The sequence below is a fragment of the Prinia subflava genome, chromosome 25 (assembly GCF_021018805.1).
Source record: "Prinia subflava isolate CZ2003 ecotype Zambia chromosome 25, Cam_Psub_1.2, whole genome shotgun sequence".
NCBI classification, from domain to species: domain Eukaryota; kingdom Metazoa; phylum Chordata; class Aves; order Passeriformes; family Cisticolidae; genus Prinia; species Prinia subflava.
The window spans coordinates 5,029,433-5,047,551 of NC_086271.1; the positions used below are offsets into that span (position 1 = coordinate 5,029,433).

An 18,119-nucleotide genomic window follows, 5' to 3' on the forward strand; every position below is an offset into this window, starting at 1 on the left:
GTGTATATTATTTCTATGGTGTCTTTTCAGTGGCTGTATTAAGTACATGCATTACTGGACGCTCTCCCAGCTAGTGACCACAGAGTGAAGCTTTGGAGTCACATTACTCTTTAATGTCACATGTTTCAATGTTCAGTGTATTTTCAGTGCTATTAATTTAGTCTGAGCATAAAAAGAAATAAAATGCTTGTGCTGCTCATCCGTAACACCTGTCAACTTCACATTTCAGGATATGGAAGTGGAACAGCTGCCCATTCAGGAGGGAAAACGTCATGTTTCTGACAGCAGGAAATCAAGGTCTAGGTCTGCATCAAGGTAAATGAGTGAAAGTTCTTTCAGTGCAGGAATGAAAAGCGCATTAGCAATTCTAAGATACATGAACCTCTAAAGTCACCTCCCTTCTAGGGAAAAAATGGTATGTGTGCAGTTCTCTCTCACTGGGAGAGGGCAACTTCCATGCCTGGCAGTCCAGAGTAAATTTTAGGGAGGCAGAATGCGGTAATTTAATTTTGCCTGTGCTCTGAAAACACTTTCCTTACGAAAACATTTGTAGTCTGTGACTTTGTGTGTCTGGCTCCACTCTCCATTTAGCTGCGAGTCATCTTGTTCACCAAGTTCCACAGGATTTCTCTGAAGGCTTGCAAGGTCTTCCACGCATTGAGTGCTTTAGAACTTGAACACGATGTAAAATACAATTTCAGTGGCAGAATTTGTTTATAATCTTTTTTAGCCGTGTCTTTGTAAAAGCAAGGAACATTTGCCTCATTGGCACAGGTGTAGCTTTCCCTGTGTGGAAGCGGACATGGTTTTAATGATCAACTTCAAGACAAAATTAGTAGATGGTGAGAAATTGTAAAGCAATCAGCTGTTGGAATCAGCACCTGCAGCAGTTTATTGTGGTTCTGGATGCCATGAAGGGGCCGGGCTTGATGTGTTTATTCCCTTGCTGACGGAGCTCTCTGGCTGTGTGTCAGTGGGGCGCAGGCACCGAGCGGGCGCGGCTCTGTTCCCGCAGGTCCCCCAAGAGGAGACGCTCGCGGTCGGGCTCGCGCTCGCGGCGCTCGCGGCACCGGCGCTCGCGCTCCCGGGAGCGGCGCCGGCACTCGCCCAAGTCCCGCTCGCAGGAGCGGCGCGAGCGCGAGCGGGAGAAGGAGCGCCGTACCAAGGGCCTGCCCCAGATCAAGGCTGAGACTGTCAGTGGTGAGTCCCTTCCCCTTGTGGCTCTTGGCGTGGCTCATTTCCAGTAACACCCTTTCCTGGGGGATGTTTTGTGGTCCTTGGGTTTGGGTCCTTGGGTGATGCTGCTTCTTGTGGTAGCCTTGTGGAGGCTCGTCCAAACAGAGCAAAAATTGACTGCCTTGTGATTCCTGGTGGGAGTTTGACCACTCTTCCCTGTACTTCTTTGCTCACACTAGACGGTTTAGCATTTCTGGAGTATCTCCAAGTTGGAAATAGTTTGGTTGTAAAATGAGAAAAGGAAAAGCTGAAGCCCCATGTTTTTCTTTTCCTTCCTTTGAGACATATAAGGTAAAGCAGACTGAACAAAAAGAATTTGAGTTAATTGTAATTTACTACAATTTTTCTAAGTATTCAGTCTTTGGTATCTCTCCAGCCTGAAGGGGAGCTTTGGCCTGAAAAACACACAGGCTAATGTTTGGATTTCTGATATGATCCTGGCTTTGCCAGTGTTTATAGACCAAACAAAGTAGTTGTCTTCTGAATATTCCTTGGGAGTGTGGAATCTTCTCTGGGTTCATCAAGTAAAATAAAAACATTCTTTCTTATACAAGAGAGACAAAAAGCTGAGGTGTTTAAGAGCCCAGACCTGGTGAGTGACAGTCCCAGGGGTGTCAAGGCTGCAGAGCCCTGCAGCTGCTCAGTGGAAGCTCCCTGGCAGTGCTGAGATGTGCTGCTTGCCAGCACCTTTCCCAGGTTCTGTCACGTTGGCTGTCAAAGTTTGCAGTTCTGTGTCTCTCAAGTGGAAAACCTTGATGAGTATTCAGTGTTGCTGCAGTAATCCATAGCCTTGGGGGGATACCTTGAGCTCCTTTGCTGGTAAATCCCCTGCACTCAGCACGGGATAAGCGTTGGTTATCTGTCCTGTGATGGTGTCAGTGATGGCTCTGCCCACCTGTGCTGACTCTTGGTTGTAGTTTGCAGTACCACGCTCTGGGTAGGACAGCTGGACAAAAGGACAACTCAACAGGATGTGGGAAGTCTCTTGGAGGAGTTTGGCCCCATTGAGTCCATCAATGTGAGTAGAAGGGGTGCAGTTTGATACCTTGGGTGCAGAGCATCTCTCCAGGCTGCTCTGAGGCAGAGTCACTTGTGATCCATTCCAAGGAGCTGGCCTCTCATTTCCTGGTGTTTTCAGCATGTGCACTCAGTTCGTGTGCCTGACTTGTACACAAGCAAGAAGAGAGCTGCTTTGGTTTCCTGCAGTGGAAAAATGCCCATGGGGTAACATAGAAGATGATCCCATTTTCATAAAAATCCTGCTTTCTCTGCAGGGTGATGGCTGCAGAATTACATCCCGTGCTTCCGAGTGCCTTGGCTGCTTCATTTTATTTGATTATAGGAGTGTGGACTCTCAGCTGGAGTTCTTGTTGCTCTTCTGTCATTTTATCCATATTTTGCTGTATTTAACGTTATTTTATGTATAAATTATAGTTGTTCTAGTAATTTCAAAAATTTCATTCAGTCAAACAAAAATAATTGACAAATTTTCTTCCTATTCCCACATTTTGTAAAAGGGCATAGGAGTTTTTTCCTCAAATGCATTACAAATTAAATTTATTCCAAATCTGCAGCTGGAACTGAAGGTGGAGGTACAGCTGGCAGAGTGAAGGAGGATACTATTGTACATTCCATCAAAGTAACTAATTGCCAGACATTAGAATTCACATGAACACTATTGTTTAGCAATTTGAAAGGATTAAATACACAGAAGTCAGCTGTATTTTAGAATTGTGGCAGTTTTCAGAAGCTGGGAAAGTTTTAGCTCACTAGAAATGTGAATTTCCAGAAGATACTGGCTTTCTTAGCTTCTCAGACTCACATTTCCTTCCATACTTCCATAGCCCCTGTTGGAGCAGCTCCTGGTGTCCCAGGCTGCTGTAATTGAGCATTTGTGTGTTGTTCACTGTTTGTTTCCTGCCAAGTGAACTTCTTCCCTTAAACCCCACGCAGATGATACCGCCCCGAGGATGTGCCTACATTGTCATGGTGCACAGACAAGATGCCAACAGAGCCCTCCAGAAACTGAGCCGAGGCAACTTCAAAGTCAATCAGAAATCCATCAAGGTACTGCTTGGAAAACATCAGGCTTTCCAAAGCTGCTGTAATTACTGTTATCCTCTCTCATCCCTGCTGGGCTTTGGGGAATTCCAGACTTAGGTGTGTTCTGGAGATGATACTCCATTAAATTCTGAAAAAATACATGAGCAAACTGCTTTTTGAGAATTACTGTTCCTGGTCCATCGGGGCATTAATGGAACCTTGTGTCAGTTTCCTTGAAAGATTGCCAATAATTATCTGTTTAATCAACAGAAATGGTGTCCTTTTGCTCATTACTGCTCAAACACTGTGTGTTTCTTGTTGCCAGTTGTCTCCTAACAGAGTTTCATTACATATGATAATCCTAAAAAGAGTACTAATAAATAAGGATATATACATTAATTGGTCAAGTTTGTCCTTCTGTGGAATGTCAAACTAGTGTGACCTCCAAAGGGACATGGGATTAATCTTTGTGGCTGGGGATCATAAGAAGAAGCTGGCTTTATACAGTTTTACAAATGGTGTGCAAGAATCAAGGCAAGGAACAGGAACTGAGTCTGCTTTAAAAAAAATTACTTCAGAGTTTTGTAGCTCTTTCACTTATGCTTTTTACTTTTCATCGTCAAGTGCTGTTTTGTGAGAATGAAATATTAAATCCATTAAAATGGAAACATTTTGCTGACCACTTGTGTTTCCCCCCCTCCAAGATTGCCTGGGCTCTGAATAAAGGAATAAAGCCAGACTACAAGCAGTATTGGGATGTAGAATTGGGTGTGACTTACATACCATGGGACAAAGTCAAACCCGAAGATCTTGAGAGTTTCTGTGAAGGAGGAATGCTGGACAACGAGACCCTTAGTCCAGGTACAGTGTTACTGCATGTTTTGTTACTGAGCCTTTATTTCAGGGTTTGGCCATCCTGTCCAGTTAGCTGGTGATTACTGGATATGTGTTCTGATTGTAGCATCTCTTCATGCTGAAAACACAAAAATCAGTCGTGTGTTTTAAACAAAAATGCCATGAATCATGAACATAATGTCAGTGTGTTCCAGTCACCTCAGTGCTTTTCTCTCTCCCAAAGTGCCCCCTCACTGATCCCTCTTTGTGCTTAGCTGGATTTTCCCAGGAAGTTCTGACAGACAATAGGAGCTGTTTCTTCCATAAATTAAGCTTAAAGCCCTATTTGACATTTCTCTTATTTTGCTGCAATTCTGTATAGTTGTATTCTCCTTTTCCTTGTTTGAGACTGGAAGATTTTGGTTTTTTTGGAAATGAGTTCTCAAATTAGTGGCAAAGCTGCTGCCTTCTTGCCTGAGAGCAATGGAATGAACCTGTTGAAAACTTGTCCCAAAAAGCCTTACAGTTTTTGTTACAGATAATGTGACAGAATCCTGGGTGTGTATAAACACTGCCAGTGCAAAGGATTGTTAAAAAACCACTGAAAGAAACAAGCTTATTTGCTGTTTCAGTGTTGGCTGTGTTTAAATGAATTTGGAATTTTTATTGTCAAAAACAGTATAAATGCTTCTTAGCTCTGTGCTGCTTATTACCTGAGTATTTTCAGCTAGATCATTTTTGTAAACATGACTAAGCATGTTTCACGTGGCGCTGCTTGTCTGATCCATGTCTGTTGGGATTCTGTTTTGGACAGAGTGGAAGGGAATTCCCAAGAAGTCTGAAAATGAAGTGGCTCAGAATGGAGGTGCAGAAGCTGCACACAATGAACCAGTGTCACCCATTCCCAAAGCTTTACCTGTCCCAATTCCTGTTCCCATGCCTGCACCAATAACAGTACCTCCTCCACAGGTGAGAGCTGTTCCATGCAAATGAACAAAAACTCACTTTAAATAATTCAGCGAGGGAGGGAATGCCATGAATGGTAACTGTTCTCTCAGTCACAGAGAAATTACTGCAGTAGAATCTTTGTTATAGAAGGGCTGAATTGCATCCTCAGGTCTTGTGATTGGCTTGGTTTTGTTATTTGTTTTATTAATTAATGTTCCTCCAAAAACTTTGCTTATTGGCAGATACTACCCTACATTTATATCAGTAGTTTCTTGTCAGTGTTAAAATAGTAGAATCCCTTAAATCAGCTAATTTAAATTCAGAGCTTGATGTGAACTAGAAATAAAGAAAAAGGAAACACCAGTGACTGTAATGTGCAAACCCAGGTAGTGAGAGACAAGCAGAGGTTTCTGATTGCTCTGAAGTTGCGAGCATTGCAGTGGGTCCTGCCTGGAAATCCATCATGCTGGGTGGAAGTGAGTCCCAGGCACTGTGTGGGGGGTGTGTGGAGGTGAGTTACCGACATGCATTAGTACCCATTTAGCACAGAGGAACATTTTGCTCTAATTCCAAAGGCAGACAGGACTGGTGTTGGTATTTTCAGTGGTGGGAGTTCCTGGAGTGCTCCTGGATCTTTCGTGCAAGTCCCTCCTTGTTGCAGAGGAATTTGAGGTCTCTGAGATGTCCTGGTGGAGCTGGACAAAGACAGAGATCCCCAGCAGGACAGAGGATTACTGGGGCACTCTTGGGGTAACCCACCTTTCCCCTCCTTTTTCCTAGGTTCCCCCCCATCCCTCAGGGCCTCCCGTGGTTGGAGCACTCCAGCCCCCTGCTTTCACAGCACCTTTAGGAATCCCCCCTCCTGGATTTGCCCCCGGGGTGCCGCCGCCACCGCCGCCTCCGTTCCTCCGGCCCGGCTTCAACCCGCTGCATTTACCTCCAGGTTGGTGGGGCGTGCCAGGGGGGGCTGCTGGGCTCTGCTGCACGGGGGCTGTGCCAGGGGGGCACTCAGGGCTCTGCTCTGCTTTTTGCAGGATTCCTTCCTCCTGGGCCACCACCTCCCATAACTCCTCCGGTTTCTGTCCCGCACACTCCGGCAGTGAACATCCCAAACTGTAAGTGCTGGGCTCTGTGGAAGGCAGGGATCTTGCAGGAGTTGCTGGCAGGTGTTCAATGTGTCCTTGCCTTGTTCCTCAGCTACAGCGACCGGTGGCAATGAGGACACCACAAAGGAGTCATCTGTAGGAAATCCCATCCCAACAGTTGTTTCTGGAGGCAGAGGGAATGCTGAAAGTACTGACACTTCCAAAATTTATGGCACTGTTCCACCTCCTGTGGCACCTACCAATGTCCCAGCTCCCGTCACCCAGGCTGTTCCACTCCTTGGTAAGTTCCCTCTGGGGTAAGTTCTGCACTTCATTGTTCCCTGCATTTAAAATAATACCATTTGGATTTGGCTACTGACTTAGAGTCCAGGGGAAAGGGAAGCACATTTTTGAAATTTCTGTCCTACTGTGGGCTTTGAAATCAATTTTAGAGGCTTAATTTTGCACAGAAGAAACAGTCAATATTTTTTACTGTTGAAGATCTGTTTTCTGAAGAAACAAAGCCATGATGTAAGTTACAAATTCAAATGCTCTCCACTTTTAACAAATGAAGGTTTATACAGTGTAGAAAATGAACTTACAGAAACACATCTGTATGACATAGGACTCAGGTTTTAGACTCAACTATTACATATATAAAATTAATGTGCAGAGAAACTATTTTTAGTGTATTTTTGAAATCTCTGAGGATGGAGTACATTCTTGTTTGTGGAATAAATTGTTTTAATAGAACAGAAAACCAAAAGCTTTTAGGCAGCCCTGCAGTAGGACAGGTTTTGAAACCTTTGTAAGAAGATATTTAAATATTAACAAATGTTTTTTGGCTAGGTAATGGAGTATGTTGCATAAATTACTTTTCCTAATATGATACAAACTTGGTCAGATTTTGAAAGGGACTGTGAACTGTTAGAGAGCTCTGCTAAATGGTTATTTTATGATGGGCTTGGATGGGCCAGTGTCAAGAGTTTACTCAAGAGACTTGTTATCTACAAATTTTAGTGAAATTTCTGCATTTATGGGATTTTAGGCCTCTACATGAGAGCCTAAGAAAAGAATGGAAAAGCTAATTTTGTGCTAGTGGGTTTCTGCCCAGAATTTTCAGTGAACACTGAAGAAAATCAGAGCTTTGTCTCCCTGAGAGGTCACTGCTCTATTGGATGTGAGGGCTAAATTTTCCATCCATGACTAATGATTTATGGATCCTTCATGTTGAAAACTTGACAGAAGATCCTTTCAAAACAGAGAAAAGCTTAAGAAGCTCTGTGGTGACACCATGGAGTCAGGAAACTTTGTTAGGAATTTCAGAAATTCACACCCTCCTGCTGACTGACACTTTCTGTCAAGGTAGCACAGAGTTTTGGAGTTCCAGTGTCTTGGACAGCATAACCGGCACTTCATATTCCAGGCCTTGGGAATGTGTGATGCTCCTCTGCACTTCACTGTACCTCTGCACACATCACAGAAACGTTTGATAAAATGAAAACTGAACTAAATTAGACACCCAGATCAGTTCCTTGGACAGCAGCAGCTTTTTATTCTTAAAAATGCAAGGAAGCTCAATTTGAGAAACACGGAAATGGAGAACTTGCCCTTGATTCTGTTAACTCGTTCACTGAGTGGTTGAGGCAGATAAAGTTCTCTGTGTGGTCAGAGTGACTTGTGTTGGTGAGGGGAGGGTTTAGAGCTCACAGAGCAGTCCTGGAGTAATGACTGAGATCTCTGTTTGCCTAGGCAGTAGCATTTGATGTTGGGGAGTGTCTGATTTCAAGAAGTTATTTATAATTCAAGAGTTACGTAAAACCCATCCTGAACGTTCTGGAGTTGCAGGGCACTGCTCAGTCTGATAAGAGACAGGAAAACCAGAGGAAACAGATGATAATATTTTATGTGATTGAAGACAAAAGCTTACTATCAGTTGTGGTGGCATTTTAAAACCTTTCAGTAAATTAGCACAAACTACACTCTTCTTAAAAGCATTTTGAGTCACTCTTGCATTGAATGTAGCTCTGCACATGGGAGGCCAGAGAGTGTCCTGGGAAGGATGAGGAAACGTTCTCTGGGTACTTGGGCAGGATGAGGGAGCTCTTGCAGCAGGCTGGACTCGGGGGTGAAGATTGCTGGGAAGAGGCTGTGGGAGAGATCCAAACTTCTGGTTTGGGAACACTTCTGTAATCCCTACAAAACACAAGAGGTCTTTAATAACTTTTTTAACTTAAAAAATGCCACTTCTCTTTCTGGGTTCAGTTTTTCTGTGGAAAACACATTACAAAGTAATTCTGAAGTGATTATTGTAACATTTCATACCCTTTCATAAGTTCTGTCTCAACTCCACTGATTCCCTTGATGCCTCCACTGTAGTTCCTTCATCCCTTCCAGGCAGGACGTGGTTGTGCTTCAGAGGAGTGATGCCTCTTGGACTTTGGATCTGGATTTTTTTGTGCTTTTTTCTAAAGCGCACCCTCAGGTTGTTGAGATTTAGTTGTGCCCTTGACTCCACTCTCTGCTGTTGCACCTTGTTGTTCATGGGAACAGGACAGTCCAGGCTGTGATGGCTTGGTGAGTGTATGCTCAGGGAATTTGACATGGTCTGCAGAGCAGGTATTTGTAGGCTCCTTTGAGGTGTGCCTGCTGCAGGAAGTGACAGCCTTGAAATCCATCGGGATTGGCCCACGTGTTCCCAGCATTGAGCAAATGCTGTTGCTCAGGCCAGTAAAAAACTGTGATGCTGTGTTTGGCATACTCAGGTCCTGTGATCTGTTATCCTGATAAAATACACCCTATTTCAGTTGTAGGTCCTGATCTAATGCTCTTTTGACCCAAATTCTTACGAGGATCATAACGTGTAATCAAAGCCAAGTTATTCTGGGGTTCCCATCTAATTTGCATTCACTTCCTGGTAGTACAAGCTCAGTTATTACTCTTTGCTCCCCTGATGGTTTGTTCTGAAGTGATTTTTGTAATCTGCATTGAATCACAAAACACACATACAGCATTCTCTGAGCCCCTCAGAGTGTGACTGTCCCAAAATGTTGGGATTTTTGGCAAGATTTTTCAGCTGTGACTCCATATTCAGACCCTTTAGTTCAGGCTTCTTTCTTTACAGTCTTGACTTGCTCTGAAAGATTCTGTATCAAACCCCAGCAAAAACCCACCAGATGGTCCCTCTCTCAAGAATTCCCTGGCAGCATTTAATGTTGTAGCTGTAAGATGCCACATTCCCCACTGGAGAACATGCAGAATGCTGGAGAACAGCAGCTTCAAAGTGGAGTGAAATCTGCTGCTGTTGTGCTGGATCTGTGAGCTTTTGGCTTGTTCCATGTGTTTCCATGAGGTTTGTGTGCTGGGACAGACAGACACCACAGAGCTCCACGTGCTGGGAAGTGATTTAAGGGGTGGTGAGTTACTGGAACCACTTAGTGAGCAGAGTTTGTGTAAGAGTAAATCAGGTGTGTCAGCACTGGTGACATGGGAATTATCCCAAGGGAATGTAGGCTTTTTCCAGCTGGGAGAGATGATCAGATCTGGAACACAGTGATGTGGAAATCTGGCTTCGTACCTAATTTATCAGAGCAGGAAGGGTGACTCCTGTGCCCTCTCTGGACAGAAGGTACTTGAGGCCAGCCTGAGCCCTTGGGCTGTGTCGTAGGAGTCAAGTGATGAAACGTGGGACACTCAGTGTGTGATGGTTGCTCCTCCAAAACCCATAAAATCTGTTGTGAAGGCAAGGTGTGGCTTTGCACATTGGGACAGAGGAACTGGTGTCAGGCATGAGGGAATTGGCTCCAGTAGGACAAGCTGGGTCAGGAAATCACCTCAGGGTTTCTCTTGGAGCTCAGGGAGTTCATACCCAGTTCAAGAAACTACTCGAATGTCAGGTACTTCCTAAACCAGAAGAGGACTTGAACTTGGCCCACACATGGTGTGTGTGTGTCTGTACCTGAAGGAATTTCCCTGAGCATGTTCAGTAAACTGGGATGTATTTCTGGACAGCTCTTCAGGTTTTTAGTTGGTGCCTGATTTGTCAGCAGAGTGAGGAAACTCCGGTAGTTCTACAGTTGCTTTAGCCTCAGCATTGTTGAAGGGGGTTGACATTTAAAATAAATTTAAAATAAAAAGTGTGCAGCTCTCCAGCCAATGCAGTTCAGAATGAAGGAGTTGCACGTTGCTTCAGTGCTGCAGTTTGTGTAGAAATAAGGTTGATAAATTAAATGACTAGTGCTTATTAAATGTGAAACTTCCTCACCTTATGTTCATGGTCCTGTACCCCACATCTGCTCTGCTGCTTTTAAAGAGAAGCACAGGCTTAATTTCAGCTCTCTAGTTCTCATTTATTCTGTTCTGCCTTATTTTAATCTTCTGAGGAAGATTAAAAGATGTTTTTACCAACAAGAATATCCCCAAACCTCAGAATTCCTGGGAGACATCATTAGCTATGAGTCTGTCTTGTCAGATCTGTAGTTCCATCACAGGAGGAGTTTAAACTGGGGGATTACAGACCTGGTTATTGACCAGGTAGGGGGAAGCCTCTACATTTTAGAGACAGGGAAAATGCAGAAAAAAATGCTGTTGGTACTGGACCATTGCTGTCCAAGAGTGTGACGTGTGGAGCTGTTCTGACTGCTTGGAGGAAAAGGGGAGAGGATATCATGGACTGGAACATGTTACATGAGTCTTCTCACTGGTAAAATACAACTTCTTCCAGTATGAATTCAAAGAGCACTCAGGTGAGAAGGTTCCTGTCTGAGACATCCCTAAAAGTCGGTGGTGTGGTGAGAGGGCAGCACAGAAGGCTCAGGTCTGTCTGGGGACAGGTGATGAAGGGAGGGGTGAACACAGGAGCTGGTGTGGCTGCCGGTGAAGCTGCACCCCAGTGCAGTTTTCACTGCTGGCACTAATTCCAAGAGGAATTTCTCCAGTATTGCATTCCAGTTTCACCTAGGCAGGGGCTGTGTTTGTAGGGCAGGAGGTGCTGCTGAGCAGGAGCAGATGGGAGCATTGTGAGGGCTCCAGGAACACTGGACAGGGTTCCTGGTTCAGACTGAGGAGGCACCTGCCCTAGGTGGGAAGGCCTCAGAATTCCTCCTTTCTTCTGGCTCCTCATGTTGGTGTCTGGGAGCTTTGGGCTGAGCTTTATGTGACAGCATGTTTGGAAAGGGAGTTTGTTCCTGCTATGGAGAGCGTAGGAATAAAACTGGATAGCGGTGCTGGCTGTGTGTGCTGTGAAGTATGAAACAGTGTTCCAAGCAAGAGGCTCTGACTGTCCCTTGTGTGTTGTTGCAGGCACCCAGGGCGTGGCCCCGCCGCCGCCCGCGCCCGTGGTGGGGCTGCAGACGCCGTCCACGGGGCTGCTGGGCGCCCGGCCCGGGCTGATCCCGCTGCAGCGCCCACCGGGGATGCCGCCGCCGCCGCTGCCACCGCGCTTCCCCATGATGCCGCCGCGCCACATGCCGCCGCACATGATGCACAGGGGGCCTCCGCCGGGCCCCGGCGGCTTCGGCATGCCTCCGCCGCACGGGATGAAAACGCCCTTCCCGCCGCCCGGCCACTTTGTGCGGCCGGGGGGCGGCCAGGGCAGCGGCGGGCCCGGGGGCGGGCCCGAGGAGAACAGGGACGGGCGGCAGTACAGGAACGACAGGCAGTTCACGGCCGGCAGAGACCAGGAGCGCTTCGGCAGGAGATCCTTCGGGAACCGGGGAGAGAATGACCGGGAGCGCTACGGGGGCCGCGACGACCGGGAGCACGAGCGGCAGGGCGGCCGCGACAGGCGAGACTGGGGACGCCGCAGCCCCGAGCGCGACAGGCACAGGGACTCGGAGGACAGGAGCAGGCGCTCCAGCGGCCACCGAGACAGGGAGAGGGATTCCAGGGATCGGGAGTCTCGCAGAGACAAGGAGGATTCCCGCGGCAAGGAAAAGGCGGAGGTGACAGACAGGGCGGAAGGTGACAAAAACCACGAGCCCCATGGCAGCAAAGCGGAGGGCGCGGAACTTGTTTCAGAACTCGCTGCGGGAGGCGCCGAAGCCGCGGGAGCGAAACCCGCGCCGGAGGCGGTGCCCGAGGCTACCTCATCCCTGGAACAGGCGGACAAGGACACGGGCTCCGTGGCGGAGGCGCCGCGCTAGGGCCGCCACGGAGCGCCGAGCTTTAGTTGTACAGTGCTGTAAATGCGCTTCGCCCCTGCGCCCCCCACGCGGGGCTCCGTGAGCAATTTGATTGCTTCCCTTCTATTTAAAATAGCCACAACGTAACATAAAATACTGAAGAGATGATTAAAATATTACCCATTTTTGCTGTAACTTTTTTAAAGTTTTGACTTTAAAAAGTTTACGAATCAGAAGTAGAAGTGCTTTCTATTTTTTTTTTAATTTAAGAAAAGGTAACAGTGAAAGCTCCTCAAAACAATAGGGATGTGTTTTTAATAAACTCTATTTTCGTAACAAACTTTTAACGTGTGCTATTCTTCCTACGCTGCACTGAAGTGGAAAAGGAGTGTTCAGCAGCCTGAAGTTGGAACTGTTAATGCTGTACTGGAATATAAATTAGACTGGTTTGGTTTTGTTTGTTAAAGGAAATCCATCTGTTTGTGTAGCGATTCACAGAAGTGAATTTTTGTTTGTAACGGTCCTCTGGAGTTTTAGATTGCTGCATTTTAATGAGCTACTTGACCACCCCGGGTAAAAGTTAGTTTTAAGATGTTAATTGCCGAGTTAACTGTTTTAGTGTTTGCAATGCAATCCATTCTTGGCTTTATTTTTTTTTTTTTTTGCCTCCCCCCCTCAAATGGTTCTGTGGTTCCTTTTGCCCTTAATTTGCCTTTTTTTAAGAAGTGACACCTTCAGGCTCCGACCGCCTGCTCTGATGTTACGAAGCGTGTGCTGGGCTGGACAGCACCCACTCCACAGCTTGTGTACTTGTTGGGAAGTCAGACCTCAGAGGCACCAAAATTCCAGCCTGGCTCTTGAGACGGGGCTGGGACAAGGACTTGGCCCTTCCTCCATGGAGACGGGGCTGCTCCTCAGGAACGCCGGCCTCTCCTCACCCTGCCAGAGGTAGGTTGTGCCCCCTGGGCTGGGGACAGAGGGCAGCTCCTGGTGTTCCTGGGGTTGTGCCACCTCCTCTCCAGAGCCTTTCCGTGTTCTGTCAGCTGAGCCAAGGGCAGATCCCTGGGGCAGGGACACTTTGGGAAGTTCTGCCCACCCCATGTGACTCGGCTGTGGCTCAGCTCCCATAACCCCAGCAGCACCGGGCAAACCTGTACGAACCCTGTGCAGATTCAGTGGTTTTTTTCTCCTTGCTATAGGTGTGTTCTACCTTTAAAGTTGGGGATTTTGCCCCGAGGAAAGGGCAGCTGCCTCCTTCCATCAGTCCTTTTTCACAGCTGCCCTGCGGCAGAGGGAATTGCTCTGGGGGAGGGAGAGGGTGGGAGAGCCACTGTGGAGCTCTGGACTGGGGAGAGGACATCTATTTTTATGTTCTTGCAATAGCAGAATAAAGAGAGAAAGAACTTGTTTACAGATTGTAGTGACCTCAGCTTCCATGTGTTCAAACTCATGTCCTCACTGGTTGTTTCCTGCTCAGCCCATGGGACATTCCCTTGTCCCACACATCGAGGTTTGAGCCTTGGAAAAAGCTCCCTCAGCTCTGTAAGGATGGAGGGTTTGTTTCACTGAGAACACCTCCTTAAAGAGGTGGAGACAAGAATGAGAGACACAAGGCTGCTCTGTCCACACAGATCCCACCCTATTCTCTGCCTCAGTAGGAATTTGAAAGTAGAGCCTGGAAAACTGGAACAACTGTGCTATCCTCACAGCAGCAGCAGGACCGACCCTCTGGAAGAGGCACGGGGAGGTGAAGACGCACACAGTGGTCTGGCAGCACCAGGGAACGTAAGTTTAAAGTATTTTTACAGTATTCCTGCTCCATTACCCAGCTCTCCCTTAGTCATGTGCCTCAGTGGAATGGGGTTACCTGGAACTAAAGCCTGCTACTTCCATGAATATCCTGAAGTACACAAGAAAGGAACATTGATGTAAGTCCTCACTAAAATTACTCATTTTCTCTATTACGAGAGCCCCTGAACTGTTTCAGAAGAACACACCAGAACAGGATGGAGGCTGGTGCTGGCACACCATGGTCACTCCTGGGAATGCTGCCTGTAACCTCTTGCTGGATGGAATTTACCCACCTCCCTGCTGAAGCCCAGGCCCCCCTTCCCAGTAGGGCCAGGTTTGGGGTGGTTCCCTGTTCACACACAGCCAGACCCAGGTGTATCTGCCCAGAACATTTATTACACAAGTTGGAAGCCTACAAATGCTGCCCCTGCCCCTGGAAGAAGCCCTGACACGCCCAAGGGGCTGCTGCTCTTTGCCAGAGCGTGTGGGACTCATCTTGGACAGGAGCACTGCTCACATCTTCCCTCCCAGCATGGATGTGACACGGAATGGTGACAGCAGAGCGTGAGCAGAGACCACAGAGCCGTTCCATCAGGGACACTTTAATTGAATGTACATCATACAAAACTCGGTCAGTCTCCAGCGTGTGAGTGCTGCTTGGGACGCAGAGGAGCAGAGGCGAATGACAAACGTTGAGCTTGCACGAGGAAGGGCAGGAGCAGCAATGGAAGAGCCCTGCAGGTACCACACTTAGCTCTTGGCAATGCCGATCACGCCGCAGGCCAGGCGGGGCCCTGCGTTTCCAGTTAGCTTGCTCTCGTTGTCTCCCCCTCTGCCCAGGTCATCCCGCTTCTCGTGCACCTGGAAGAGAATCCAAGGCACCTCAAGGGATCCAAATGTGGAGCCAGGCATCACTGCCCCTGGCAACAGCAGCACCAGACTAATTACTCAATACCAAACTGGTACCATGCTGAAAACTCCCAAGTGGACCTGTGCCCCAGGGCCATTCAGGCACCCACAGCAGCAAGGGGCAGAGTTAGGGACACCTCTGGAAGGCTGGCAGGGAGCTGGGGCTCGTGGCAGTCAAGTGCCACACTGAGACTCAGAGGGATGGTTGTGAATCCCCCCTCCCTGCTCTGGAGCTCCCCACGGCCCCTCAGCACTCACCACCATGGTGCGGCCGATGATGCAGTGTGGTCCCGAGAGGGAAATGACAGAATCCTGGATCTCCACGTCCGCCACGCCCCCCTTGGCAGTCACATTGCCCAGGTCTCCCACGTGCCTGCGCAAAAACAGGAAACTCAGAAAGGGGCCTGGACTGAAAGCTCTTCCAAAGCAGAGCAGGGGAGTTCACCTTACAACATAGCAAAGGCTCCAAATCCAGTGGAACAACCTTTCCTGCAGACTTGGTGGAACACTGCCACTGTTCCCAGAGCTTTTGCTGTCCATGACAGCTCTGCTATTCCACAGGCAGCTGCAGGCTTTGGGTTTAAGGAGGATTAGGAAAAGCAGTTTGTCAGGCAGCAGGTCAAAGGCAATGCAGGAACTGCTCAGTTCCAGCTAGCGCCAGGGATGATTATTCCAGTTTGGCATTGCCCCATCACTTGGCATGCTGCTCTCCCACACAGCTTCTATCGGAGCTACATCTCTGCTAAGGCTTCCCTGGAGAACTGAGCCTCCAGCAGTGGAATTTTCACAGCACTTCTGGACATTCTCGTGTGCTGTATGCTGCACACCTGTCCAAGCACAGCATTCACTCAAAATGAGCTGATCCTGTTCTGTCAGGCTCCTCTGGCCAGACTCAGAACCTGGAATATACTGGCACATCCCGAGGTGACCAGCTCAGCCAGCCCACGCCTCACCACCAGCTTTCTGGAATACTGAATGTACGAATTTCTTATTTTTAACCAGTGAAATTCCTTATTTTTAACTATGAAACTGGGTTAATGGCAGCTCTCCCCTGAGAAATTGGCTTGATTTAAGGTTCCAGGAAGCTTTGGTCCACTTGTTTCTGTACATTGGTAAGGGCACGATCCACTTCTTGCACCCCTCCTAAGGAACTCCCCTGCCCACAGCCACACCAGGAGCAGGATCTGCCAAGGCTCCAGAAGGCACAATGCCTGTGCAATCCCAACCTTTAGCCCCGAGCAGTGGCTGCCAGGGCCCGACACACGTTTCATGCTGTGTCATGCAGGCGCTGGCGCCCATCCAGCAGCTCTGCCGGGCTGTGGCTCAGGTGGGGTTTGTCGGCCACACGGGGAGCTCTCACGGCCACCAATGTGAGCATTCCAAGGCCGATCCCTGTGCAAGGCCAGACTGCCTGAGCCCTGCTCCCAGCTCTGCTCCCCACACGGCCACGCCGCTTCCTCTGGCACCTGCCCAAGGGAACTGGGCTGTGCGAGCTGCTCCCAGGGAAGAGCAGGTCTCACATCCCACTGAAGTACAGACAGCCAGTGTGAGCATCAGGCGCTTGCTGTTCCCTCCTCCCAGAACCAGAAAACGGCCCCAGGAATGTATTTCACACCTCACTCTTACAGATTCAACCACTGGAGTTACCGAAGTGTGGCTGAGTGACCCTGAGAACCCTGCAGGAATTACCAGGGGTTATTCTGGCACATCCCGAGCCCCAGCAGTGTCCACTCCCTGGACTCACCTCTCGGCATCGCTGGGACCCCCATGCTGCTTCCCCTCGGGATTGAAGTGGGGGCCAGCGCTGGTGCACCCTGGAACACAGCACAGTGTCAGAGCAGGACCCCAGGATCAACCCGCTGCTCCCACACCGCTCCCAGCGACAGCAAGCAGCTCCTCTCCCGTGCCATGCCCTGCTAATCCCCTGCAGATAAATCACCTGCCACAGGCGCCCAAGTGCCAGGCTCAGCCAGCAGCGTTCTCATTTCGTAACGCCGGGTTATCCAAGCATTCAGGTGAGTGCTTGGTATGTCAGGTCTTGACCACCAGCCTCAACATGCTCACAGTATTATTCAGGAGGCAATTCCTCGGGAAATGTCAAGCTTCCTCACGCAGATCTGCAGCTGTGAGACCCCAGCCGCTGCTGCAGCACCACGAGCAGCTCTTTGGGGCTGCCAAGCTGTGACCCCAAGGGCCTGCAGGGACCTCTTACCATTGGTGTTGTCACCGAACTCATGGACGTGGAAGCCGTGCTCTCCATCGGCCAATCCAGTGATCTTCCCTGTCACTTTCACCGGTCCGGAACCCTTCAAAGGAGAGGATTTATCACATCAAGGACTTGGGCGTTACACGGCTCCGTTTGTCACCTCAAACGAAGGTGACAGAAAGCACTGGAGGCCCCGCCACCGGCCCACGACAACACTGTTCGGTATGTCTGTGTACGTTTAACGCCCTCAAGCACATTCCTTTTCCTGTTTTATCGCTAAGCGCAAGGAGTACCCGTTATCCGATGGGGCCTTCCAGAAAGATCGCGTACTTTCACAGGGGAGCGCCGGTGACCCCGCGGCCGCGGGCCGATCACCAGGGACGGCGCAGTTCCCAAGGGCCGCGGCCATTTGGAAACCGCAGCGCCCTCGAGCTGAGCCCGCCCCGCGTCCTCCCGCCCCGCTGGCCACGGGAGGAGGCTGAAGAGGGAGATCCGGGGGTTTCGCACCCACCGGGGTCCTCAGCGGCCCGGCCGTGCCCTCACCTGCTGCTCGAAGTGGATGACGCCCTGCACAGCGCCCTCGCCCCGCATCACGCACACGGCCCGCACCGCCGCCATCTTGTGCCCTCCCGCAGCGCCCGCGGACTGCGCTAGGCCCCGCCCTCGCTCGTTTTATAAACGGCGGGCGTCCGGCGCCGCGGCCAATCGCGCTGCGCACCGCGCGCGCTCCGGCCAATCACGGCGCGGGGAGGCGGGAGCGGCGGGGCCGAGCCGCGGCGGGAGGCGCCCTCTGGCGGCCGGGGACCGGGAGCGGGACCGGGACCGGCACCGGGACCGGGGACCGGGACCGGGAAGGATTCAGAGGGAGCGGGAGAAGGATCGGAGAGGGAGGTGCCGCTCACGGCGTGGCGCTCAGCTTTGTCCCCGGCCGCGGTGTGGCACGAG

The 18,119-nt window shown here is 49.4% G+C and overlaps 2 protein-coding genes across 4 annotated transcripts in view; one reads left to right on the forward strand and one right to left on the reverse strand.

The window, feature by feature from the left end:
* Window positions 1-12,608, forward strand: part of SCAF4 (SR-related CTD associated factor 4) — a 29,763-nt gene extending 17,155 nt beyond the window's left edge. For all 3 annotated transcript variants that reach the window (XM_063419458.1, XM_063419460.1, XM_063419459.1), the window contains 10 exons: window positions 230-315; window positions 1,016-1,200; window positions 2,154-2,254; window positions 3,190-3,303; window positions 3,984-4,140; window positions 4,928-5,082; window positions 5,842-6,004; window positions 6,096-6,176; window positions 6,259-6,447; window positions 11,448-12,608. In XM_063419458.1, the coding sequence (XP_063275528.1) occupies window positions 230-315; window positions 1,016-1,200; window positions 2,154-2,254; window positions 3,190-3,303; window positions 3,984-4,140; window positions 4,928-5,082; window positions 5,842-6,004; window positions 6,096-6,176; window positions 6,259-6,447; window positions 11,448-12,289 (2,073 nt within the window). In that variant the 3' untranslated portion in view covers window positions 12,290-12,608. The remainder of the gene's footprint in view (window positions 1-229; window positions 316-1,015; window positions 1,201-2,153; window positions 2,255-3,189; window positions 3,304-3,983; window positions 4,141-4,927; window positions 5,083-5,841; window positions 6,005-6,095; window positions 6,177-6,258; window positions 6,448-11,447) is intronic.
* A 2,033-nt stretch (window positions 12,609-14,641) lies between these two features.
* SOD1 (superoxide dismutase 1) lies at window positions 14,642-17,858 on the reverse strand. The gene is made up of 5 exons (XM_063419461.1): window positions 17,718-17,858; window positions 17,181-17,274; window positions 16,713-16,782; window positions 15,227-15,341; window positions 14,642-14,920 (listed from the first exon to the last, which is right to left on the reverse strand). Exons 1-5 carry the CDS (start codon window positions 17,790-17,792, stop codon window positions 14,810-14,812), a joined length of 465 nt encoding a protein of 154 aa, XP_063275531.1. The 5' UTR covers window positions 17,793-17,858; the 3' UTR covers window positions 14,642-14,809.
* Between the last annotated feature and the right edge of the window lie 261 nt (window positions 17,859-18,119).